At 38.4% G+C, this 27,591-nt stretch overlaps 1 protein-coding gene across 10 annotated transcripts in view; it reads left to right on the top strand.

The window, feature by feature from the left end:
* Positions 1–27,591, top strand: part of ZC3H14 (zinc finger CCCH-type containing 14) — a 52,714-nt gene that overhangs the window by 16,535 nt on the left and 8,588 nt on the right. For 3 of the 10 annotated variants that reach the window (XM_045071512.1, XM_045071515.1, XM_045071511.1), the window contains 4 exons: positions 217–317; positions 1,841–1,996; positions 22,716–22,790; positions 27,388–27,547. In XM_045071512.1, the coding sequence (XP_044927447.1) occupies positions 217–317; positions 1,841–1,996; positions 22,716–22,790; positions 27,388–27,547 (492 nt within the window). Of the gene's footprint in view, positions 1–216; positions 318–1,840; positions 1,997–16,410; positions 17,064–22,715; positions 22,791–27,387; positions 27,548–27,591 lie in introns of those variants that run through there. The other 7 variants (XM_045071522.1, XM_045071518.1, XM_045071528.1 and 4 more) reach the window with 4 other exon arrangements.

Below are 27,591 nucleotides of genomic sequence, written 5' to 3'. Positions count from 1 at the left end.
ACAGAGAATAAAAACTGTAATATGGTGGGGCTGGTGAAGGGGTGATCCAGATTCATTATTTTAAAAGGTTAAAATGTTCCAGTCTAGTTGACACTTCTTAAAAATGTACAGCTGTTCTGTACAGAATCTAAGGGAAGACTGTAGTAAAGGCCCAACGGATGGCTAGCATGAAAGAACTCATATCTAAAATTTAATATACTTTTAACTTTTTTTTAGACCTTCACTCCCACCTTCTAAACAAGCTAACAAGAACCTAATTTTGAAGGCTATATCTGAAGCTCAAGAATCTGTAACAAAAACAACTAACTATTCTACAGGTAATTTCAAATGTATTATGTTTACATTGAGTTTTCTTTGTCTCTTGAAGCTTGCATTGATTGCTTCCCAAGTTGTATAATAAAGACACTTGCCAGATGTCAGAACCAAGAAGAGTTTCGGAGAAGAATGGTTTTAACAGATCATTTTTGAGAAACCCCAGTTGTCAGTGTAATTTAGTTCTTTGATCACTGTGTAGTGCCTTTTATTCCCTTCATATTGTGTGTGAAATATTTAATAAAATTTTTATAGGGAGTTTTGATAAAGGTGAGACTTTCATATTCATGTCATTGGAGTCAACATTTGATAGGATTTATGACGTATAAAAGGGAGCGCAGTTGGATATTAAGAGTCAGAGTTAGACAAATTTGGCTAGTGCATGAGCAGATTGGCTTTTTTTTCCCCCAGTAGAACCCATTAATGGAATATAAGGCAGAGAATTGACTCACTTGTGATGTTCCTGCCCCAGTCCTAGTGGAAGTACTGAATTATTTTATGAGAATGTAAAGGTATTGCATGTTTTTAAAGGATAAGAAAAGGAGATAAGTCACATATAGTCTGATCTTACAGAAAACTTGTTCCGAAATGCAAACTAAATGATGGGTGCCATATTGTCATAAATTCTGTTCTGCCCCATGTGCTAAAGCTAGTGTGCAAAACTTTTAATTAATAAAAATTGATAATTGCCCACTCTAAAAATTTTTATTTTATTTTTGCTATGGATTTGATGACCATTTGTTTAGCATTTTTCTGCCGTTTCTTTTGTATCTCTTTATGTCACCCTTTCCTAAAGTGAAGTAGATTTTAAGTTACCAGCTTTTGAACTTCAGGTATCTGTCCTCTTCTCATTTCTAATTTAACTTTGAACATAATAAACAGCTTTTGCATATGAGGACTATCAGGCTAAGGCCAAAACTAGACCTAACCTATATAAATTTCATTTCTTTGCCTTTCTATAATATTGTGTTGTTTTTTTGTTGTTTGGGTTTTTTTTTTTCAGATTTTATTAGAGAGAGAGCATGAGCAGGGAGAGAGGGGAGTGGGAGAAACAAGCTGTCCATTGAGCAAAAACCTTTATGTTGGTCTTGATCCCAGGACCCTGGGATCATGACCTAAGCCAGAATCGAGTCTGATGCTTAACCGACTAAGCCACCCGGCACCCCCCTGTTTTTATAATAGTGGGAGATTGCTCATGTATTTTTGAGAAATAACATTGATACTCATTTTTGACCTGTAGTATGTAAATTATAATTTGAAGTTGTTATGTGATAATGAAGCAAAATTTAAATTACATTTGGTTAAAAATGTCTGGCAGTGTATTTATGGCATGTGGTTTAAAATGTATAGATGAAGTCAGGTATATATCTGGAATATTAGAAGAAAAAAAGATGTTACCTGTGAACCATTTCAAATTTTTCATTTGTTCTAAACCCATGGAGGCATTTATATTTAATAGGATATATTCACTGCTCAGTTTTGATGTATTATTGCATCTACATTTCCCATCTTTTTTCCTTTTAAAAAGTCTCACAGAAACAGACACTTCCAGTTGCTCCCAGAACTCGAACTTCTCAAGAAGAATTGCTGGCAGAAATGGTCCAGGGCCAAAGCAGGACCCCCAGAATAAGTACCCCCATTAAAGAAGAGGAAACAAAGGGAGATAATATAGAAAAGAGCCAAGGTAATAATTTAAATGATATGTCATTCTCTGTTACTACACTTTTTTTTTTTTCATGAGGCACTAAAGATTTGCCAGTGGGTGTTTGTGAAATGTTAGTTGTGTGAGAAAAGTGCTCGTTAGGCCCAAAGAGAGAAGGAGAAGGGGCTGAGAGGAAAGTCTAATAAGCCTGCACATTTTAGGATCTTAAGTCTTTTTATTACAGAAATTTTTGATTTTTTTTTTTTGAAGATTTTATTTATTTATTTGACAGAGATCATAAGCAGGCAGAGAGGCAGGCAGAGAGAGAGGGTGGGGGGGAGGTAGGCTCCCTGTTGAGCAGAGAGCCTGATGCAGGGCTTGATCCCAGGACCCTGAGATCATGACCTGGGCCGAAGGCTTAGAGGCTTAACCCACTGAGCCATCCAGGCGCCCCAGAAATTTTTAATGTTATTAAAAGTGGGAAGAACAGTGCGATGAATTCCCACGAACCCAGTTATCTAGCCTTAATAATTACCAGTGTTTTGCTGGTCCTGAGAAAGTTTCTACTTAGAGATACATAGATATCTGCATTTTTTCTTCTTCTTGTTAATTGTACCCCTGTTCTCCTGAACTGGGACACTTCTTAGCATCCTTTCTTTCACCTGGCCAGTTGTCCCAGTGGCCCTACTTTATTCTTTTGTTGCTGGTTAACTGCAGTTAGCTTTCAGCTGATCTTCCTACTTCCTTTCTCTCAACCCCACTACCCCATCTTCAGTACAGACACTTTTCCTGTCATGTCAAGGTGTGCTTTAATCATGTGATTTCTTCTTGAGAGCATTATGATGTTTCTATCTCATGCATTATCTGGGACTGATGCCATCAGCTTGGCCTTTAGTCAGTTTGGATAGCTGGTCTCTGGGCCTTTCCAGTCAAGAACCTCTTCTGTTCTATCAAGAAAGGTCCTAGTTTACATCTGTTTCTTTTCTATTGAGATCTAAATTTTAAAAAACCTCGCCAAAACTGAATGCTCGTCATGTTATTTCTGACTCACACTTTTCTAATGCTGGCATACGTTTTTTCATTCCTTCTTAACTATGTTCTTGAAACTGTTTCAGGTTCATTTCAAATCTGTTTCATGAGGCCTTAATGATTCCATTCTGTGTGTCCCTTCATTCTCTCTTTAAAAAAAAAAGATCCTTGTATTTTGCATTTTGCCATGCAGCATTATGTGCAAATCCAATAAATGATGGACATGATAACAGGAAAATTCCAAAACAGCCAAATACATTAACTAGAAAGTATAAATGAGCCGATCAGTATTTTGTAAAGAGCAACTAGAAAGCATTTGAGCTTCAGTAAGGGTAAGAATCACAGTGTGTTGAAGTCCATCAAACATCATGAAGTACATCAAACTTGATTTCATATATATTTTTTAATATATTTTATGTATTTTAGAGAGCACGAGCAGAAGGAGGGTTAGAGGGATAAGCAGACTCCCTGCTAAGCAGAGAGCCTGATGTGGGACTTGATCCCAGGACTCTGGGATCATGCCTTGAGCTGAAGGCAGATGCTTGATCAGGTGAGCCCCCATGATTTCATATTTTTTTTAAAATAGATCTTTAGGGGCGCCTGGGTGGCTCAGTGGGTTAAGCCGCTGCCTTTGGCTCCGGTCCTCAGGGTCCTGGTATCGAGTCCCGCATCGGGCTCTCTGCTCAGCAGGGAGCCTGCTTCCTTTCCTCTCTCTGCCTGCCTCTCTGCTTACTTGTGATCTCTCTCTGTCAAATAAATAAATAAAATCTTTAAAAAAAAAAAAAAAGATCTTTCATTGGTCACCTTCTGGAGGATAATAGATACTAATTCATTGTCTTGAAAACTGGGTAAATTATTGAGCATTTATGCTGTTTTTGTGTTAAAGAATGGTGTCCCTGTATAGTCAAATAGTATAGGAGTTAACATCTGCTTTTGTGAATAGTTTTATTGGACCAACCCTTGCCCATTCATGTATATATTGTCTGTGGCTGCTTTTGTACTATATTCCGAGTTGAATAGCTGCAACCAAAAGCAGACATTTGCAATCATTTATGTAGTTAGTGAGGAAGGTTTTTGTTGTTGTTGTTGTTGTTGTTGTTTTAAATATACTGTGCCCAAAGTGGCACATGAGGATAACTCATGACCCTGAGATCAAGAGTTGCATTCTTCAGACTGAGCCAACCAGGCACCCCTAGAAAAAGGATTTTTAAAGAAATTCCTCCAGCTAATAAGTGAAAACAGAATGATAGAATTATAGCTTGTTGGGGTTCCCCCCCCAAGTCAGTGAATTAATCTAGGCACTGATCATTAATGGCTACTAAAAAAGTGAAAAACAGTTATTTCATGCCTCCAGAGGAAAGAATAAAACTACCTCAGTCTTGGCAGCATCTCTTTCTGCCCACAGGTCCTTTCCCCATGCTGTAATAAAATCACCATTTTTGCACCAAAAAACCCCAAACTACCTTAGTCTACTTGCCAGAGGATTTGAACTTGGGTAATCAGGGTTCTGATCTGGCATTCAGCTTGCAGGAAGTACAGAGGCCAGAGGAATATGTTGCTTGTCACATCATGAGTGTGCAACAGCCAAAGAACAGTATCTGGGGTGCCATATAGGTCAAATAGCCTGAGAATTCTGCATTAAAAGACAAAATAAGCAAGGTTAAACTATAGTGTCTAGGGATGCATATTTATGAGCCGCAAAGAAATTTTAGGTTATTATAAAAGGCATAAAAAGTCCTTCCCCTTTAGGGAAGGACTGATTGAGACGGAGCATATATGGGACAGTTTCTGGGGTGGGCGGCACAGTTCTATTTTCTAGAACTGAATGGTGGCTGTAAGGATGTTTTGCCTTATAAAATTCATTAAGCTACTGTTTGTTTTGTGTCGTTCTCTGTATTGTTCTCTGTTTTGTTTTAAAGTAAAAGGTTAAAAATTTGAAATGGTATCAAGTACATCTCATGAGGATTTACTGCTCTTAGTGAATTGGTTTATTCGCAAGTACAAAGTGACATTCTGCAAATAGCAATTAATTACCGTACTTACTGTTACAGTTTTGTGACATGTTTTTAAAGCTTTGTGTTTTACAGCTTTGTAACATGTTTTTTAAAATCTAAATATGTATACATGTATTGGCATGAGTTAGTGTTTTTTCCTCTCTCTGGTCTCTACTTTTATTAGCCTACCGACCTCACAGTATTCATGCTATTTCTCTTTCTGTCTTGGATTAGTCTGTCACCAGAAGTTTATTTTGCTAATGCGTTCAAAGACTTAACAGTGATAATTCTGGCTTTATCGATTCTCCTTTGATGCCTTGGTTTTCTGTTTCTTTGGTTCTGTTCTTATTTTTAATAGATCCACCTATATTTTTAATTATTAATTTTTTATCTCTGCTTGTTTTTTCAGATGTAAACATTTAAGCTGTAAATTTTTCTTGAGGTGCCACTTCTGTTGCAAATCACAAATTCTGATATATAATGTTTTCATTATCAATCAGAGTATCTTTAATTCCTAATATGATCTTCATCTTTGACCCATGAGCTATTTGAAAGTGTTTGTAATTTACAGTATCTGGAGGATTTGTTTCTGACTTTTGCTCTTTTATTATATATTCTTGACTTGATTGAATTGTTTCAGTGTGATCTGTGTAATACATATTTTTTGAAAATTGTTAAGAATTAATTTTGCACTTCTTCCATTGCATTTTGAAAGAAAGTGGGCTGTAATTGTTGGATTCAGAATTTTGCATTGAATAGATACAGCTCTGTGGTTATGTTGTTCAAATCTCGACCTTAATGAGTTTTTGATTTGCTTGACTTAACAATAATTGAGAGAAGGTCTTGAGATTGTCTTATGAAAACAAATTTATTTTAATTTCGTTATATTTCTATCAGTGTTTTCCATGCCTTAGTTGTCAGGTTTTTTCAGACCTTTAATGCTTTAGGCATATATATCTCTTAAATATTACAAAGCTAGCTTGTTGTTTGTTTGTTTGTAAAGATTTTATTTATTCTGGGGGAAGCCGAGGGAGAGGGACAAGCAGACTCTGTGCTGAGTGTGGAACCCAATATGTGGCTTGATCTCAGGACCCTGAGGTCATGACCTAAGCCAGAATCAAGAGTCAGACCCTTAACTGACTGAACCACCAAGGCGCCCCTAGATTTTTTTTGTCTTTTTTTTAACCCAATCTGAGTTTGCCTGTTACTGGAAAGTTTAAACCATTGATAGTTCTGTCATATTTTCTTTCTTTTTTTTTTCTTTTTTTGCCAAAGATTGATTGATTTATTTGACAGAGAGAGAATGAGAGCACAAGCAGGGGGAGTGACAGGCAGAGAGAGGATGCAGGCTCCCTAGTGAGCAGGGACCCCCGATAGAGGCTTGATCCCAGGACCCTGGGATTACGACCTGAGCTGAAAGCAGAAGCTTAACCAACTGAGCCACCCAGGCACCCTTCTTTTTTTTTTTTTTTTTTTTTTTTTTTTGATTCATATTGGCCTTTTGTTTTTTCCTCCTCATTGCCTTTAAGATTCATTAGTAACTATTATTGATTGCCCCAGCTCTGTATTTTTTTTTTAACTAGTTTAAACACTCCATTTCTATTTATCCAGTGGTTAGCACCAAAATCTTACCATGCAAATTTAATTACATATTCCAGAAGTTAATGTTCTGACCCGATTTCCAAAGTAAATTAACTGTAGAATACCTTAGCTCCAGGCTTTACCTTTCTGGCTTACATTATGTTTCCAGTTTTTCATTTTTGTTATTTTTTAAATGCACAAGTTGGGCACTATTATTATTTTACCCACCCAGTGTTTATTCTGATTTTACCTACATGTTTATCAGTTTTTGTTCTCACACCTTGAATGTTACTTGAGGATCATCATCTTCAATGTTTTGAAGTATTTTTGAAGTGTATTCTTTGACAGTTGCTTTAAGAATAGGTCTTTTGCTCTAAATTTGCCAAGAGGCTATTTATCTGTGTTTTTTCCCTCCTTGTTCTTGTGCAGTAATTTTGCTGGATAACAACAGTTCTTTGTTCTCAGCACCTTGTATGTATTATGCCATTGTCTTCTGGCTTCCATTATTGTTGAATGGACTTCTGTCATTCTAATTGTCTGTCGTTCCTTTGTAGGTGATCTGTCCTTTCTCTGGATGCTTTCAAGATCTTCTCTTTGTCTTTGATGTTCTGCAGTTTCACTACGATGTATCTAGGCATGGATTTCCTTTGGTTTTCCTATTTTGTATATGTTGTATAAAAAACATTTAAATAAAATATTTTACATATGAAATATATGTTTACCATAGAAAAATTGGAAAAACAAATCTTTGTAATGCTTGTTGATAGATTAGAAACTCATCAAATAGTGTAGGAAATTTAAAAATAAAAAGCATCGTTCTTTGCTTCATTCTTCTCTACATTGGTTCTTCCCAGATGGCTGCCACTTTTAAATGCTTATGTTTATGTCTTTAATTTTCTCCATATCCCATAATATGCTTTATAACAATTTTTTTCATTCACTAACAGTAGATGATATTTCTTGTTTTTTTGCTATGGTGTATCAGGATTTAACCACACTTTTCCCTGCTTTTCAAGCTTATAAAGTAAAATCAGTATTTTTGGTTCATTTACTTATTTTTGTCATTTTTTTTTTTAAGATTTTATTTATTTGACAGAGATCTCAAGTAGGCAGAGAGGCAGGCAGAGAGAGGGGAGGAAGCAGGCTCCCCACAGAGCAGAGAGCCTGATGTGGGGCCCGATCCCAGGACCCTGGGATCACGACCCGAGCCAAAGGCAGAGGCTTTAACCCACTGAGCCACCCAGGTGTCCCTGTTTTTGTCATTTTATTTTATTTTTTTTTAAGATTTTATTTATTTATTTGTCAGAGAGGATGAGCACAGGCAGGCAGAGTTGCAGGCAGAGGGAGAAGCAGGCTCCCTGCATCGAGTCCCGATGTGGGACTCGATCCCAGGATACTGGGATCACGACCCCAGCCGAAGGCAGCTGCTTAACCAACGGAGCCATGCAGGCGTCCCTGGTTTTGTCATTTTAAATAATATATCTAAATATTTACTTTTTGTGTGATTACTATAATTCAGTATGCTTTGGTTTTTTTGTTTGTTTGTTTGTTTTAGTTTTTAGATTTTATTTATTTATTTTAGGAGAGAAAATGCAAGCAGAGGGAGAGAGAGGGACAAGCAGACTCTGTGCTGAGCTCGGAGTCCAGCATAAGGACTCAATCTCATGACCCTGAGATTATGATCTGAGGTGAAATTAAGAGTTGGATGCTAAGCTGAGCCACCCAGATGCCCCTGTTTCAGTATACTTTGATTTCCAAAAGATAAGGATATTTATGTCCCTTTTTAAACTTTTTTTTTTTTTTTTACGATTTTATTTATTTATTTGACAGAGAGCACAAGTAGGCAGAGAGGCAGGCAGAGAGAGAGGGGGAAGTAGGCTCCTTGCTGAGCAGAGAGCTGGGTTCAGGGCTTGATCCCAGGACCCTGGGATTATAACCTGAGCCGAAGGCAGAGGCTTAACCCACTGAGCCACCCAGGCACCCCCCTTTTTAAACTCTTAATACATCTTTCCTTACCACACCTTCTAAATTCTGTACTTTTTTGGGGGGTGTGCAGAGGGAGGAACAGAGAGAATCTTAAGCAGGTTCCACACCCCGCATAGTGGGGCTCTATCTCACGACCCTGAGATGGTAGCCTGAGTCAAAATCAGGAGTCAGATGCTTAACCAGCTGAGCCACCCAGGTGCTCTAAACTCTGTACTTTTATATTGCCAAAGATGATCAAGTACATCTTTTGTTTTGCTTTCCTCGTTAAGACTACTATGCTTTGTAAGTTGGCTCTAAAAGTTGAGAACCAGGGGGTTGGGAGTTGGGTGAGCCTGGTGGTGGGTATTATGGAGGGCACATATCGCATGGAGCACTGGGTGTGGTGCATAAACAATAAATTCTGGAACACTGAAAAGAAAAAAATAACAAGAAAGTAAAAGTTGAGACCAATAAAGAGTGTATTTACATTATTAGGACTAAATAAATAGGGGTGCCTGGGTGGCTAGTCGATTAAGCATCAGACTCTCAATTTACACTCACGGCGTGATCTCAGGGTCATGAGGTCAAACCCCGCATCAGGCTCCATACTAGGCAGGAAACCTGCTTAAGATTTTCTCCTCTCCCTTTGCCTGTCACCCTGCTCAAGTGTGAGCATGCATTCTTACTCTGTCTAAATAAATAAATGAAAATCTTCTTTTAAAAAAAACTAATTCATTAGAGGGTCAGATTTCCATTTTTGTCTATAGCTGTTTGCTAGGGATTCCTTAGATAAGTTTAATTTTTCTGCTCTTGAACAATTTTTTGTTTTCCTGAAGTTCTTTCCCCTACCCCCCCTTTTTGTATTGTATTGCCTACCTTCATTATAGTCTAAAAATTTGTCATTTTATACTAAGTCTTTGAGTTCCACTTTTTTCTTAGGTACCTTCATTCCAGAGCGTCTGTCCTCTCGCTCATCTAACTGGTTGCTCTCTAGATCTGCTTCAAGACTGTCATTCCAGGACTTAACTCCTCCCCTGAGTTTGCTCTGCATTTTCTGGATCCCACTGTCTTCTCGGTATATTCTCATTCTGTTATCACATCATGAAGAAACTTAAAAAGTATGGGAGGTAAATTCTTCTGAGTACTTAGAAATCTAAAGATACCCTTTTACTTAATTGATACTTTGGATAGGTACAAAATTCTAAGTTGAATTTTTCTCAAAACTTTGAAGACATGGCTTCATTATCTTGAAGCTTCTAATGTTTATGCTGAGGAGTTGGTTGCCCATGTGATTCTTATTCCATTATAGAATACAAGGGATTTATTTTTCTGGAGGGTTTTAGGATTTTCTGTGTGTTTCTGTGTGTTTTTTTTACTGTGGTAAACTTCAAAAAAAAAAGATGCTATTTAGTCACTTTCGGGCCAAATACTTTGTGCACTTCTTAAATTTGAAAATTCGTGTTTTTAGTGTGGGAAATTCTCTTTAAATTATTTCTTTAAAATTTTTTTCTCTTTTGGAAATTAAATTCCTGCTTTTATTTTCTCCTCATTTTTGTCTGATCTTTTGTCTGATCTTCTTTGGCATATTTTATTGACTTGACTTTTGTCTCCCCTCTCCCCCGTTTTTTTTTTTTTTTTTAAAGATTTTATTTATTTATTTGACAGACAGAGATCACAAGTAGGCAGAGGCAGGCAGAGAGAGATGAGGAAGCAGTCTCCCTGCTGAGCAGAGAGCCGGATGCGGGGCTCGATCCCAGAACCCTGGGATCATGACCTGAGCTGAAGGCAGAGGCTTAACCCACTGAGCCATCCAGGTGCCTCTCCCCCATTTTTGTTTTTGGTTTCCTTTTTTAAATGAATTTAAGTTTTTAAAATTATATTTTAAAAATGTCTGCAAGGTCTTTCTTGGTCTGTTTATGTATCTTGTTTTGGGGATATAATATTTCAAATTTGTCAAAAGAATATAATTACAGGATTTTTTTTTCTTTTTAAAGAATTATATTTTGTGTCCTAATTGATGGTTTTCCAGAGTCAGTTTTTGTTTTTTGTTTTTTTGTTTTTCCCTTTTATTTGCAGGCTCTTTTCAAAAATGTTTGTAAACATGTGAGTTCCTCATTTAAGAAAAGTCAGTAAAGAGGCTTACCTGGAATTGTGTGGGCCAAGCTTTGCTGTGGGCATGTTTTATTTTAAATAAAGCAGACAAGGACCTGCAGGTGGCCTTGAAATTAAAGAGGAGTTTTCTGGAGGTTCTTACACTCCCAATAGCTATCTAAGATTCTCCCCAGATAATTTTCTGAGTTCCTTCTTCTTAAAACATTTGAAAAAAATTTCTTTAAAGTAGGCTCCATGCCCAAAATGGGCCTTGAACTCCTGACCCGGAGAGCAGGAGTCTTACACTCTACTGAGTCAGGGAGCCACCCCAAAATGTTTGAATTTTTAGAAAATGCGTGGCCGTCTCATTTGCAAACCCTTGTTTTCTGTTGAACATCCTTTGTAGTCTTCTTTGCTCCTCACTTCTCACAGTCTTGGATGCTCCTCTTTGTTCTTTTCATCCAGGTTAAGTATCTCCAGATTGTCGATTCCCAAGTGGGTATCTCCAGCCAGGGCTTTGCATCTGAATTCCTAATTCTCCTCCAGCTGCTTATTCTACTTTTTTTTTTTTTTTTTGGATATGTAATAAATTAAACTTGTCTAAAACATAACTACTAACAATTTTTTCTTCCATTCTGTTTTTCCTACAGTCTTCCTCATTTTAGTTAACAGCACAGCACCACCTTTCCAGTTGATCAGGCCAGAAACTTAATGCTGTTCTTTCTTTGAAACTTAAGGCCATTCTTCCTTGCCTCTGTCTTTGCTTTCCTCTTTGTCTTTCTTCTTTTACCTTCCTTCTTCCCTCCACCTTTAGCAAATCCTGTCTGCTTCTACCTTCAGAGTATATTTAAATTCACTGTTCCTCATTGCCTCTCCCTCTACCATCCTAGGTTAAACCATCATCCATGACTTACCTGGATTATTGGAATAGTGTCCTTACTGGTCTGCTTTCAAACTTGTCCTCCTACAGTTTGTTCCACACAGTAGCAAGTGATCCTTTTTTTTTTTTTTAATAAACATATAATGTATTATTAGTCCCAGGTGTACAAGGTCTGTGAATCGCCAGGCTTGCACACTTTTCTGAGATTAAAAGTCTCTTATGTTTTGTCTCCCTCCTGATCCCATCTTGTTTCATTTATTCTTTTCCTACCCCCCAAACCCCCAACGTTGTATCTCCACTTCCTCATATCAGGGAGATCGTATGATAGCTGTCTTTCTCCGATTGGCAAGTGATCCTTTTAAACTGTAAGTGAGATCATGTTGCTCCCCTTCTCAGAACCTACTGGTGCTCCCCATTACACTCCAACTAAAAGTAAGATTCCTCCCTGATCTTGTCACCTATTAGCCTTTTCCTTCCCTCCACTTGCTTCTCCTTGATATCCCCCGGACATGCTTGCTGTATTTCTCTTTCAGAGCGTTCAAAGAAGAGCATGTCTGAGATGCTTTCACCCTTTCCCTGGAATATTTTTTTCCATAGGTCCACATAACTCACTCAAAAGTTGTCTTCGTGAAGCCTTCCCTAGCCCCCTACTCCTTTACCCACTCTTCTAAATCTTTATTTTTGCCACAGCACTTATTATGTTATACGTATTTTGTGTTTTCATAGTTTAGATATTTTTATCCCCTCAGATCATCAATACAAAACATGTTCTGCTTTACATACATTTTGAGGGCTTTTTTTGTTTGTTTTTGAGCTCCCGTCTCCTTCCCCTCCCCACCAGAGTACAAGTTCTCTGACCAGGGATTTATGTGTTACTCCTTGCTGTGATTGAGTGGCTAAAACAGTGCCTGACATATAGTAGGAGCTCACTGAATCCTTTTGTCTTTTTTTTTTTTTTTTTTTAAAGATTTTATTTTTTTGTTTGAGACCGAGCACAAGCAGAGAGCAGAAGCAGAAGGAGAGGGAGAAGCAGACTCCCCACTGAGCAGGGAGCCCGATGTAGTGCTGGATCCCAGGACTCTGGGATCATGACCTGAGCTGAAGGCAGATGTTTCACCAACTGAGCCATCCACACGTCCCTACCAGGCTGCCCTAAATCCTTTTGTCTTAATGAATGTGTCAGTCGGCCTTGCATCTATCTCAGTTGCAGCTTTCCCAGCATCTCATTTTGGCTTTTCTGCTCTGCCTCACAGGCAGTATTTGTTCATATATTTTCTGTTTTCCAGAGATTGTTGAAAACTCATCTATGATCCCCTTCCTAATTCACACCTCTAAATCAGTGATCTACTTTTTCTGATGATATAATTTTTTGTGTACTAGAATCATTTTTTGCGACTACACTCTGTATGTATTTGACTTAAATATGTCTACGCTGTTACTGGTATGTAAGAATGTGTAAAAATAGGATTCTAAGGATAGGGATAAAAATATTTCTAGAATATTTGGTTATTTGGCTATTTTCTTCCTGTACCTTAGTGGGTAATGTTAGAAACCCAGTCTGGAGTCACTGTTGTATGTATTAGGAGATTGTAATTTTTAAGTTCTTTACTTCATTTTTATGGACTCTGCAGAATGAGGTGTGTATACATATGCTCAGTGTGTCCTGCTGGACTGGAAGCTTTTTGTGAAGGAGTCTTAATAAAGAGAGGAGTTTTTGTATTCAGAAAAATGAAAATCTCCCTTTTGTTCTGTCCATTGCCTTCCTCGGAGATAAGTACTTCACTTAAAACAGTTTGGTGTAGGGGCACTGGGTGACTCAGTCGGTTAAGCATCTGCCTTCAGCTCAGGTCATGATCCATGATCCCAGGGCCCTGGGATCAGTCTCTGCATCGGGCTCTCTGCTTGGCGGGGAGCCTGCTTCTCCTCTCCCTTTCTATCAAATAAATAAATAAAATCTTAAAAAAGACCAGTTTGGTGTATATCTGTAGTCTCCTTGGCATTTTTTTTTATATGTATGTACATGTATGTCCGTTCTGTAAAGTACAATTATATGTATATTTATATGTACCTACCATATATGTACATATAAAATAGCATCACATGAATTTCTCTGTGACATGTTTTATTTCACTTAATATGTAATGGAGAAAAGTATAATGGCGTGATTATTAGTATGGACTGAGGGAGTCCGACTGCTTCAGTGTTATTAATCCAGGCTATGCCACTTACTAAGTGACCTTAACCTTTTTGTACTCCGATTTCCTTAAAATATGTAATTGTCTTCTGCTGATAGATATTTACATTGGAATCCATGAAGGGATCTTTTTCTGCATTCTAATGTTGGGCTGGGTATAGAGGGTGATGACAGAAACCTCAAATGAGTTTTTTTGTAGCCTTGTTGTTACTCATCTGCTGCTAAGACTCCAGTCCTGCTTTTCTCTTTGATGTGTTGTTTGCTGCCCTCTAGTGAACCCGCTGGTTTTCAGGTGGCTTTTGGCTGAGGATGTGCTGCTCCTTCTCATGGTTTATGCTGTAGATGTCTTGTCTGGCAGCTAGGGCTCTTAATTCTATATGAATCCAAAGCCTTGTAAATTTTGAAAAATATTTTTTTCTGAAGATCTTAAAAAATCAGGTTAAATTTATAGATACAGTGGAGTAGTGAATAAAGATTCTTTTGTAAGTTTCAGCAGTTTTTCTTTTTCCTGTTACTATAAACATCTATTTAACTGGGAAACCAAAGGCTACACTTCATTATAAGAATTCTTCTGTAGGGCTGTTGGGAGTCATGTCCACCATCTTACATGCTTATACTTTGCAGCTTTTTTGCAGCTAGTAAACCAAAGTAAAAATGACCTTTCTTTAACTAAAGCCATGGAAAGAGACCTTTCATGAAAATTCATGAACTGGAAGACTTTAATATTGTTAAGATGGTGCTCTTTGGGGCAGCTGGGTGTCTTAGTGGGTTAAGCCTCTACCTTTGGCTCAGGTCATGATCCCGGGGTCCTGGGATTGAGCCCTGCATTGGGCTCTCTGCTCAGCGGCAGGGGGCTACTTCCCCTTACCCCTCTGCCTGCTTCTCTGCCTACTTGTGATCTCTCTCTCTCAAATAAAAAAAATATTTAAAAAGATAAAAAAGATGGTGGTCCTCTCCAAATTGATTTATAAGTTCAACTCAGTCCATGTTGAAATCCTTCTGGGGCTTTCACAGAAATTGGCAAAGTGATCCTAAGATACATATAGAAATGAAAAGGACCTGGAATAGCCAAAACCACTGAAAAAGAAAATTAGAGGACTTAAATTTTCTAACTGCAAAACTTCCTACAAAGCTATAATTGACTGGTACTAGCATAAGGATATACAGACAGATCTGTAAAATCAAATTGAGCATCTGGAAATAAACCAACACGTTTATCATAAGTTTTGTTGTTTTTTTTTTTTTTTTACATTTTATTTATTTATTTGACAGTGAGAGACACAGCGAGAGAAAGAACACAAGCAGGGAGAGTGGGAGAGGGAAAAGTAAGGCTTCCCTCAGAGCAAGGAGCCTGATGCGGGTCTCAGTCCCAGGACCCTGGGATCATAACCAAGCCAAAGGCAGACGCTTAACGACTGAGCCACCGAGGTGCCCTGATTAAGTTGGTTTTCAGTAAGGTTGCCAAGACAGTTCAGTGGGGAATAGATTGGCTTTTCAGCAAAAAGCATTGGACAACTGAATATCCACATGCAGAGAATGAAGTTGGACCCTCACTTTTTTTTTTTTTAATATTTTATTTATTTATTTGACAGACAGAGATCCCAAGGAGGCAGAGAGGCAGGCAGAGAGAGGAGGAAGCAGGCTTCCTGCTGAGCAGAGAGCCCGATGTGGGGCTCGATCCCAGGACCCTGGGACCATGACCTGAGCCGAAGGCAGAGGCTTTAACCCACTGAGCCACCCAGGCACCCCTTGGACCCTCACTTTACATAAACTAAAAAATGGATCAAAGGCTTATGTGTAAGAGCTAATTTCATAAAACTCTTAGGGAAGAAATAGGTGTAAACCTAAATGAGCTTGCATTAGGCAATGGTTTCTCAGATTATGAGACCGAAAGCACAAGCATCCAAAGAAAAAGATAATTTAGGGGTGCCTGCGTTGCTCAGTCCTTGGGTATCTGGTTTTGGCTCAGGTCATGATCCCGGGATCCTGGGATGAGTCCCACATCAGGTTCCCTGCTCAGCGGGAAGCCTGCTACTCCCTCTCCCACTCCTTTTACTTGTGATTCCTCTCTTGTGCTCTGTCCTATGTCAAGTAAATAAAATTTTTTAAAAATTAAAAAAAAAATAAAGATAAATAGGACATTAAATTAAAAATTTGGTGTTTCAGAGTATACTCTAAAAATTAAAAGATAACTCTCACTGTGGAGAAAATCACTTACCTAATAATAGTCTATCACTGAACAAGGTCAAGTCCTCATTTCTCTTATCTGTAAATTCCTAACATACCGTATCCATGCAGCAGAATTGCATTATTTCCATGTATTTTAAAAGAGATTTGTCTGTGATTGTGGGTCCAGTTATCCCCCTATCCTTCCCCTAAAAAGGAAGTGCTAAATAACAGCTGTATACTATTTTCAAGGGTAAATGAAACTCTGGGTTCTAGATAAAACAATTTAAAAATAATTAAAGCCTGAAAATTATGGTTTAATAGATGAAGGGACAAAAAGTCCATTAAATTTCACATCATATCCAGGTATAAGGTACTTAATTTCATTTTATTAATTTTTACTTCAGATCTTCAGTGCTTCTTGTCATGTGAGGTAAATAATAGAAAATTCTTTGTGTCTACTTGTCTGCTTTCAGCCAATCAGAAGCCAGAATTATTTCTTATGCAATAATAGGGTTTATTGTTTGGAGAGGAGCATTAAGTAGGACTTACAGGATATAGGGGGCTTCATATTAATTAAGGCTTCTTAGTTGTAGCAAAGAGAACATTGGTCTGGCTTGTTTAGCATTTTCAAATTTAGTTTGCGTTCTGACTCCAGAAATGTACAATCCTATCTTTTTAGTTGTAGGTTTTAAAATGTTACTAACTCTTAATACTTTTTAAATTAGAAGCCTTAATCACTGTTTTTATTTTTGATGAGACAATTTAATGGGCTGTGAAGGAAAAGTTACAAAATATTAAGAGGGAGAGAGAATTTTGAGAAAATGTCTTCAAGGTTTCCATCACCATCTTTACCGATTTTCTTCTCACCTGGGCCAATTGACTTAGGTTCTGTAACAAGTTCTTGTTCACTGAATGAGCTAGACAATATTTCCCATCTTTTAAGGAAAATATCAACTGATATCAATGAAATTAAGGGAATGAAAGCCGCAATTTTGACAGTAGAAGCAAATCTTTTTGATCTAAATGTTAGAGTGTCACAGAATGAAGCAAAAATTTCATCTTTGGAGGTTAAAATGAATGAATGTTCAACATCAACATCTGAGTGCAATAAACAGTTCGAAGATCTTCAAGAAGAAGTAGATTTTGAATCACAGTCAAGGACTACTGATGTAAAAATAATTGGCTTCCTTAGAAACATTGAGAAAGGTAAATGTTTAGTATTTGATATCTTCTAGGTAACTCACCCTTGGATCTGTGTCTTTTTATGTGACTTGATTAGTTCACATATGGAGGCAGCAAGTCACAAAACCTGAATTTCTGATGTATCTCTAATGACAAATTTGGAGTCCACGTGATTAACTTAGAAGCTTAGAAATTACCATAATTCTCTTTAGTGGATCTCTTTAAAATTATGTTTTAAAGGGAGAGGTGAACAAAGAGAAGCAAAACTTGAAATGGGAGAGAATGGTCCTCTTTCATGTATCTGTTTCGTCCAAGTATTTTTAAAATGTGTAATTCTTTCATTATTCATTGTATTAAAGAGACCTATTGTAGTATTAGAATTGAAAGAGCTTCTTCCAGTAATCCTAATATGTGTTAGTTTTCCAAGCTGTCTTACAGGAGTACAACCTGACCAAATGACTCCTGCATTTCAGATCAGTTCATTGGGATTTACTGTGTTTTTACCACGATAATTTTGCAAGGATTAACCTCTTTTGACATACCATTTAAGAGTAATGTATTTTTTTTATCTTTTTATTTTTTAAAGGATTTTATTTATTTGACAGACAGATCACAAGTAGGCAGAGAGGCAGACAAAGAAATAAAGAAGGAGAAGCAGGCTCCCCGCCGAGCAGAGAGCCCGATGTGGGGCTCGATCCCAGGACCCTGGGATCATGACCTGAGCCGAAGGCAGAGGCTTTAACCCACTGAGCCACCCAGGCACCCCAATATAACATATTTTAAAAGAAAATAATTGATAGAATTTTAAATTGAGCATTTAAAATTGAAAACCCCAGGTACCTTGGTTGGCTCAGTTGGTTAAGCATGTGACTCTAGATTTGGGGGTCATATGTTTAGCCCCACATTGTATGTAGAGATTACTTAAAATTAAAATTTTAAAAATAAAGTTGAAAAACCCCTTTTAATGAAACATGGCATTTGATTGCCAGCTAATGTACTGAGTGAGCAAAGGCTGTTCTCATGGAACTGCTAGTAATAAGTACACTAAAAATTAGTATTCTGGCATCCTACTAACATTTCAGTATTTGGAACCCTATCAGTCACATCCCTTTCTGCACTGTACCATACCACTTTTGTTTTAATTTTTAAGATTTTTTTAAAAGATTTATTTTGGAGAGCGAGATAGCAGGAGAGGGACAGAGAGAATCCCAAGCCGACTCTGCACTGAGTGCAAAGCCTGATTTGGGGCTTGATCCCATGACCCTGAGATAATGAGCTGAAACCAAGAGTTGGAGATTTAACCGACTGTGCTGAGGTGTCCCTACTTTTTAAAAGTTTATTCTAAACTGAAGTGTAGGTGACAGTATTACATTAGTTTCAGGTGTGTATAGTTATTCAACATTTATATACACATTATGAAGTTCTCACGCTAAGTATAGTTTACCATCTGTTACCATACAAAGTAATTATTTTTAAAGATTTTATTTATTTATTTGACAGAGATAGCAAGAGGGAACATAAGGGTGGGTGGGAAAGGGAGAAGCAGGACTCTTTCTGAGCAGAGACCCTGATGCAGGGCTTGGTCCTAGGACCCTGGGATCATGGACTGAGCTACCCAGGCGCTCCCCCCATATGAAGTTATTAAAATATTTTACTACATTCCCTATGCTGTACATCTCTGACTATAACCAGAAGTTTGTTCCTCTTAGTTCTCTTAATCTATTTGCTCCTCTCCACTGCAACCACTAGTTCTCTGTATTTTTGAGTCTGTTTTTGTCTTGTGTTCATTTTTATTATGTTTTAGATGCCACATATCAGTAGAAATAACATGATACTTGTTTTTCTCTTCTTTCATGGTAGCATAGTACCCTGCCTCTAAGTTGATCTGTGTTGTTGCAAATGGCAAGATTTCATTCTTTTTATGGTTGAGTAATATTCCTTGTGTGTATCATATCTTTATTCATCTCTCAGTGCACACTGAGATTGCTTCTGTATCTTGGTTATTATAATTAATGCCATAGTAGACATAAGGGTGTGTATATCTTTTAAAATGTGTGTTTTAATTTTCTTGGAGCAAATACCCAGAAGTGGAATTACTGGATCCTATGGTATTTCTATTTTAATTTTTTTAGTAACTTCCTTATTGTTTTCCAGGTGGCTACATCAACTTATGTTCCCAAAAACAGTGCATAAGAGTTCCCTTTTCTTGTTAAGAAAGACTTAATTAAAATTCTTGCCAAGACTTGTTTTTTTTTTTTTTTTGTATTAGGGATACTAGCCATTTTTACAGGTGTGAAGTGATACCTCATTATGGTAATTTGCAGTTTAAAAAATATTTATTTGAGAGCGAGCAAGCGCAAGCATAAGTTGGGGAAGGGCCAGAGGGGGAAGGAGCTTTAGCCTTCCTGCTGAGCAGGAAGCCTTACCTGGAGCTTTATCCCAAGACTACAAAATCATGACCTAAGCTGAAGTCAGACACTTTATCGACTGAGCCACCCAAGGCCGTTAATTTGAATTTTTTGATGAATAAAAAATACTGAACATTTTTTCATGTGTTAGCTATCTCATTCTCTTTTTAAAAATGTCAGTGGGGTGCCTGGGTGGCTCAGTCAGTTAAGCATCTGACTCTTCGTTTTGGCTCAGGTCATGATCTCAGTTAGGGTCAAGCCCTGAGTCAGGTTCTGTGCCCAGCATGGGGAGAGTGGGGAGTCTGCTTGAGATTCTTTCCTCCTTCCTCCCCCTGCTCCAGTGCTTCTCCTCTGTTTTTACCCACTACTTGCAGTGTGCGCTCTCTCTTGCTCTCTTAAGTAAATAAGTAAAATCTTCAGAAATGTCGAATTTTTCAAGTCCTTTGCTCTTCCCCTTTTTTCCCCCCAAGATTATATCTATTTGAGAGAGTGTGTGTGCACGTGTGCTTGCATGAAGTTGGGGGGGGGCAGCGGGAGAGGGATGAACAGAAAGATCCTAACCCGAGTCACAGTCAAGACACTTAACCAACTTAGCGACCTAGGCACCCCCTCTGCCCATTTTAGATCTGATTGTGTTTGTTTTTTTGTTTTTTGTTTTTTAGTATTTTATGAGTTCTTTCTATATTTTGAATATTAATTCCTTATTGGATATATCATTTGGAAATATCTCCCTCCATTCAGTAAGTTACCTATTTATTGTATTGATGGTTTCCTTCACTATGCAGAAGTTATTTTAGTTTGATATAGACCCAGTTGCTTTCCTTTTGTTGTTCTTGCCTAAGTTGACTAATTTAGAGAAATACTGCTGAGAGTGATAGCCAAGAGTTTACTACCTGTATTTTTGTTGAGGAGTTTTATGATTTCAGGTCTTAAATTTTACATTACATTAATTCATTTTGAGTTTATTTTTGCATATGGTGTGAGAAAATGGTCCAGTTTAATTAATTCTCTCATGTAGCTGTCCATATTCTCAATACCATTTATCAAAGAGACTCTCTCCTGCTGTAGATTCCTGCCTTTCTTTTAAAGTTCTTATTTTTTTAAGTAGTCCTAATACCCAAAATGGAGCTTGAATCCACAACCCCAAGATTCAGAGTTACATGCTCTTCCTACACACCCAGCCAGGCGTCCCTCATGCCTTTTTTTTTTTATCATAGGTTATTCGGTTAATATGCACGTTTTAACAGTATTATTTTTTCCAGTCCATGAGCATGTTGTATCTTTTCATTTATTTGTGTCCTCTCCAGTTTCTTTTATCTCCTTTTCTTAATTTCTGTTTCTGCTACTTTGTTATTTGTGTATTTCTATACACAACATATTTCTATGTTTCAATTTTGTGTCCTTCCAGCAACTTGACTGAATTCATTTCTTCTGATAGTTTTTTGGTGGAGTCTTTAGGGGTTTTGCGTATATATGTCATCTCTGGGGGGTTTTGTTGTTGTTGTTGTTTTGGTTTTTTCTGTTTCTTAATTTCCTTTCCAATTTGGATGCCTTTTATTTCTTGTCTGAGTGCTGTGGCTGGGACTTCCAGTACTATATTGAATAAAGGTGGCGAGAATGAACATCCTTGTCTTGTTCCTGATCTTACGATGTTATGAGTATGATGTTAGCTGTGGTTTTATTATATGTGTCTTATGTTATGTTGAGGTATGTTCCCTCTAAACCCGCTTTATTGAGAGTTTAAATGGGTGTTGAATTTTGTCAAATGCTCTTTCTGCGTGTATCGAAAGAATCCTCATTTTTTCTTTTTACAAAGATTTTATTTATTTATTTGACAGAGAGACACAGAGAGAGAGGGAACACAAGCAGAGGCAGTGGGAGAGAGATAAGCAGGAAGCCCAGTGTGGGCCTCAATCCCAGGATCCTGAAATCATGACCTAAGCTGAAGGCAGACGCTTAACGACTGAACCATCAAGAATTCGCAGTTCTTACTTAGCCTTTTATTTTGTTAATTTGGTGTGCCATGTTGATTGATTTTCGGATATTGAATCATCATTGTATCTGTGGAATAAATGCCACTTGATCATGGTGAATAATTATTTTAATGCATTGTTGATAGGACTTAATTTTGTTTTTGATAACACTTTTTTTAAATCTGCAAGTGAGGGGTGCTTGGGTGGCTCAGTCCGTTAAGCATCTGTCTTCAGGTCAGGCAGGGAGCCTCCTTCTCCCTCTCCCTTTGCCCCTTCTTCCTGCTTATGTTCTCTCTCTCTTGCTTCCCCCAACCCCCCAGTAAAATCTTAAATAAATAAATCTGCAAGTGAGTACCTAATACCTCCTAAGCACTGTGGAGGAGGGGATGTTTGGAGAAATACGACATCCTCCCAGCCTTCATATTGAAGATAGAGAAGATCAGTTCTGTGTCACTGTTTTGTTTTAATTTGTAGTGTAACTGAGGAAGTTATGAACTTTTTAAAGACATCATAAATACTCTAGCGAATATCTTACAGGAGATTCAGATTATTTTCTTTTTAAGATTTTACTTATTTATTTGACAGTGAGTGAGAGAACACAGACAGGGGGAGAAGCAGACTCCCTGCTGAGCAGGGAGCCCAGTGTAGGGCTTGATTCTAGAATGTTGGGATCATGACATGAGCCAAAGGCAGATGCATAACCAACTCAACCACCCAGATGATTGTTTTCTTGCTCATGTAGGACCTAGACTCCAGACCTTTTAAATGTCATACTTATTTATTATTTTCTTTGTCTATCTAAGCTTATAGTTTGTCTTTTGGGAATTCTATGATCAGATAACTCCGCTGTGTTTCGCTTTGCAATTCTAGGGTTGGGGATGAGTTGTAATGGTGCGCGGCCAGATGATGAAGGGAGAGTTTTCTCATTTTGATACTGCACTTGGCTGTCACCCGTCAGTTATGGCTCAAGCTCTGGGTCCACGCAGCACCACCTCCTGGTTTTTCCAGCCTTTTACCTTTATTCCCAGGCTTTGTTCCAGTCCAGGAAAACTAGCTTCCAGACAAAGGGAGAACTAGGAATGCCCTGCATTGCCGTTTTTGGTTTAACTCGGAGTATAGGTTTTTCTCTTACAGACCTTTGGTCTATAAGTATTATTAAATTGCATTGTTGAAGCTAATAAATTATTTTTAAGTTAAAAACCCATAAAGATTATTTCAGGCTTCATATTTGGGAAACACACATGCTGGGATTGTTAATTTTAAGTTTAGTAAAGTTTTAAAATCTGTTATTCTAGGAACTCAACAGAGGCAGTTGTTATCCCGACTGCAAATTGACCCAGTAATGGCAGAAACTCTACAGATCAGTCAAGGTTGGTAATAATCTTAAATTTTCGTTGTAATCTAGCATTTTTCAGTTGCTGTTTCCATTTCTTACACTTCATTTAATGTATCTTGTATATCTTAGATCCTGCCCTAAGATGCTATATTTAGATTGTGAAAAATATTTTAGGGCCAGGAAACAAGATCTGCATTTTCTTCATGTTTTATGGTGTTTGTATTTTTCGTCTCATTCAAAAACTTTCTTACTTTGGTGCCGTTTCACCTGAGTCTCTGGAATTTTCTGGCTGTCACTCCCCTGCTTTAGAGACAACTCAAATCCCTACCCTCTCTCCTTTCTACCCTACTTTACAATGTTTTGCCCTGCTTTACTGTCCTGTTGTCTGTTCAGCCTTATTCTCACTTATTTCACTTTAGAATCTCCTTACCAGGGCCACACCAAGAACATGTTGTTCTTAGAGCCCCCGTAGCTTAATTTTTTGCCTCCCCCCCCCCTTTGCCCAGCCTAGACATATATGCCAGGGCCTACTTCAGGACAGGGGGTGATTGCCTTACTTATCTCTGCATTCTCCACATTCTCCAGTGCCCAGCCTCTGCCAGATGCATGTACAGTCCCCAGTAAATGTTCGTTGCCTACATGAAGGGAGTCATTGGATACCTGCAATCTTAAATTTGGAAACCTCTTTTTCTGTTTCCCCTATCCCTACCCGTTGTTGGAATTTCTGGTGCCTTGACCCCTCCCTGTGGCTCTTCTACTCCTTTGGTCAGGCCTCCAGAGTCAGTAGGTATATCCCCTTACCCCACCTAGCTCTGTCTCAGAAAGAGGAACTTGTCCTCTCTCAGGGTTCCGCCTAGACACCAGATCCTCCCCAGTTGTTGAATACTGGAGTAGCCCCACACTCCTGTAGTTTCAGTCTTTGCCTCTCTCCTGGCTTCTCCTTTCTTCTGTCAAAGTGTTAGATACTCTCCATCCTTGATTTTGCCCTGTCATCTCTCCACATTCCATTCTGCTTCCCACATTAGGGTATTTCAAAATGTTTGGCAGCTAGGCTCTGTGTATGTTGTATCCATTTCATTGGGACTTGCACATTCTTTTTTTGTTTCTTTAACTTTTCTTTTTTTCCATGGTGCATGTACAGTTTGAAGCATCTAGTTCTATGAGGCTTATGAGGTACTGCATTCTTGGCTTACCTCTTGTGATGGTTTTTATTTGTGAGAGCCTTCTTGTTTCTGCATATTCCTTTTATTTTTCACATACTGACTTTGTTTCATATGTATGCAACGCTCTGTTACTTCTCTGAGGATATTAAAGATATTTTGGGGTATTTTTTCCCCTCCCTTCTTAGTCTTATTTTCTCCAAGTTGTTTGTTTCAGTTGCTGTCTTTTGTGATAGGTTTTCCTCAGGTGTCTGAGGATCCTTGATTGTCTTATATTTATGAGTGGGAAAGCTAATTGGCATTCTGGGTTCATTAGTCAGGATGGTGGGCTTTTGACTTCACATTTGAATATAGATTCTACAATGGAAAGGCATTTTTCTTGTCTAATACAGGAGCACCCCGAGGTTACTGTCTTTAGGCTTTTCCTCTTGCAGTGGTTCGCTTCTCCAAAGAAAGATCTTTCAAAGTAGTGGATTGGCTGCCAGTGTTCTGGGAGCTAGGTGAGGAAAAGGGGCTGGGGGAGGCACTTCAACTTCAGTTACCATGTGATGTTTGCTTAAGAACCGCCTCCCTGTTTTCAAAATGGTACTTCTTTCTGTGTGGCTGGCATTCCTTGTTCCAAAGACTCTCTGTTTTGACCTTTTCAGGAGTCTTAAGCTCCACTTTTCTCCAAGGGAGAAAATAGTCAAAGGGTTATCAGGAAATCTAAATGCTTTTAAAAATTTTAATAGTATACATTTAGCTTGTTTTGTTGTAGCACTATTCTGTCAAAGACCATGATGCTTCATTTGTAGGCCTCTCCAACATTGACCAATGGGAAAGCATGTCTCCCAGTTATTCCAAAAGACTTGAATATAGATAGGTTGGGGAATGGGTGTGATAGGGATCAGAAATGAAGAAAACAGATTCTGAGTTTAAGAAGACATAATTGCTTCTGGAATGGACACTTGAACACACCTGGTTCGGCCTTGACTTCCCCTTTTTTCCAAGGTCCCCTGTGCTGCCGGTTGGTTACCCAAGCCTTTGGAGAATCTTCGGATCCACATTGAATTACTTCATTATTGGCTTAAGACTTGGCTTTTGAAAATATTAGTTTTTCACTTTCAAAATCTGGATGTCTGCTCTTAAACAGTTATTTTCTTTGTGAGTTTATCTTCCAATAAATTAACCCTTTGTTGACATTTTAGTGGGGTTTTAGGAGGAAACCAAATGCATGGATTCAGCCTGTGGTCTGTACCCAGAAGATGTCACTAACTCTCACATCTGTCTGCTTCTCTTTGACCCAGGTGATAACGTAAATCTTGCAGAGGTGACTAGTGGCTTAGTGGAATGAAAAGCTGTTTTCAGTGCCCACTTTGCTAAACTCTATAGCATATGACATGTCGTTCCCATGTTTTCTTAAGTCTTTGTTTGGCTTCCAGGACTTCATGATGTCTCTTCTGTAATTCCATGTCATTCTCCTGTATCATCTCCTCTCCTCCTCTATTAACGCTTAAAATGATCATTTCATCATGTGTCCTACCCTTAGCATTATTTTCATCTTTTTATATTCTCCCAAGATACAAACTGGTAGAACTGCTTTGCCTCGTAAAGGGCTGGATGGTAAGAAGGAGGGCAGCAGCCTTGGACTAAATTGTCGAGTCTACCTTTGCTAGCTGGGAGCCCTCTGAGAGTCACTGAAGAACAGCGAGTTGCATGTTGGTCAGAGGAGGGAAGTATCCTTTTCAGGCTCCTCGTGAGACGTGGCAGCGCTATATATGTGCTTTGATGGAACACTTCTTTTACCTTCAGCGCTTCTCTTATTTCTCTCTCATTTCAACTTCTAAACATCTGAGAGCCCCACAAAGACTTCAGACTAAATAAATATAAAATTGAAATTTATCCTGCCCCGTTTTAAGTCTGTTCTTTCTCCTGTCCTCTCTCTCCTGTGTCCGCTTTCTCATCTACCGCTCTGCTCCATCTGCGTCTTCATGCTCTCCGGCCCTCACAGGGGACGGCATGCTCAGCCTCATTCCTAGGCTGGGACTTGGACATGCAGCTGCTGTGAGGTGCTGGTGCTGCTGAGGTGTGTGCAGTGTATCTTCTCTCCCTTGTGTGTGGGTTCCAGGAGGGCAGAGTTGAGAATCTTAATTTGGAGCCTCACTGTCTCCTCTGGGCAACTGCCTGGTAATTGAGTTCTCGGACTACAGTCCATTCTTAATTCTGCCTGTTCTAAAAACCAGTTTGATTGTATCATTTCCCTCCTTAGAAACCTCTCACGATTCTTGAACACTTCTAGATCAGAATCCAAAGCCATTGACACACATACAAGATCCTTTATGCCTCGGCCTTCCCTGCCACTCACCCCACCCCGGCCACAGCCCTCAGCCACACCACATTTCTCAGCAGGTCTTAGATTCCTTGTGTCTCAGCAGGTCTTAGATTCCTTGTGTCTCATGAAAGCCTTTGCCTTTTTCCATGCGGTTTTCTTTGCCTGCAACGCTCTGGTTACTCGTGCTCATTTACTTCAACATCTTCAATTGTCCTTCGTCTGTAGCCTTTGTCTTGATTGCTCAGCTGGAGTGGTTTCCTGTATTCTTGCCAAAACCTTGTACTTACTCTCTTAGGATTAGCTTTTTGGGTGTGCTGTTTTGAAATTGTTTGCACACCTACCTTTCTACTTTTTTCTTCTTTGTACCCAGCTCAGTGTTCAGTTCTCAGGTTTTGGATTTGTTCAGTTGAATGAACATGAATGGACATCCTGTGGATTTTCATCTCTTATTTGCCTATTAACCTTAAGAGAAGTGCAACTCATTAACTTGTCAGTTGATGGCATATATCGATAGGTCAGGTGTCTCCAGTCTGGGCTCTTGGCATATTTTATGAAATAGGGTTAAGAAGCATATTAGAGATGGCATGAACTGTGGCCTTTTGCCCTGAAGGTCATTGTTTGCTTTGCTGTATTTTTTTTAAATGCCCATTTATCTTAATTCCTTTCCAATACAGTCTTCTCGGTACAACCAGACAGAAATTACACCTGATGAATTGTTTTCGTCAGAATGTGTTCTCTCTCAGTGGTACTGTGCAAAATGAACAAAAGAAAATTTTGAGAAAAATTTTTAAGCAGCCTCAGTATCATGGTTTGAGGGAATATGAGGGGTTTTGTTTATAATTTTAGAAGATACTGTTGTACTTAGAGTAAGTTTATATTGTTCATATCCCATTAGATGTCTCACATAAAAACCGTTCTGTACTGTAGGCAGGGAGTATTGATTAGAAGGCTTATGTAATGGGCTGTTATGAGGAAAGGAATACTTTTTGAAAAGGTGTTTGGCACAGAATTGCAGCGCTATTCCTGGGTAGAACTATTGTGATTTTCCTTTGAAAATATTACAAAATATATAAAAGGTTGACGTTCTTCTCACATGTGTGATGTTGGGAATGCAAGGTATATTCAGAAGTAAACATTTATGGCCAATTTTTTTGGCTCAGATTACTATGACATGGAATCCATGGTCCATGCAGACACAAGATCATTTATTCTGAAGAAGCCAAAGCTGTCTGAGGAAATAGTAGTGGCACCAAACCAAGAGTCGGGGATGAAGACTGCAGATACCCTTCGGGTACTTTCAGGACACCTTATGCAGACACGGTAGATGGTTTCTTTTTCTTGTGTAGCTTTTTTGTGTTGATGAG

Source organism: Mustela putorius, unplaced genomic scaffold, assembly GCF_011764305.1.
Source record: "Mustela putorius furo isolate JIRA1106 unplaced genomic scaffold, ASM1176430v1.1 tig00000129_pilon_pilon_pilon, whole genome shotgun sequence".
Taxonomy (NCBI): Eukaryota; Metazoa; Chordata; class Mammalia; order Carnivora; family Mustelidae; genus Mustela; species Mustela putorius.
Note: the sequence above shows the minus strand (reverse complement) of the source record. Positions and strands in the feature narration are given on the sequence as shown.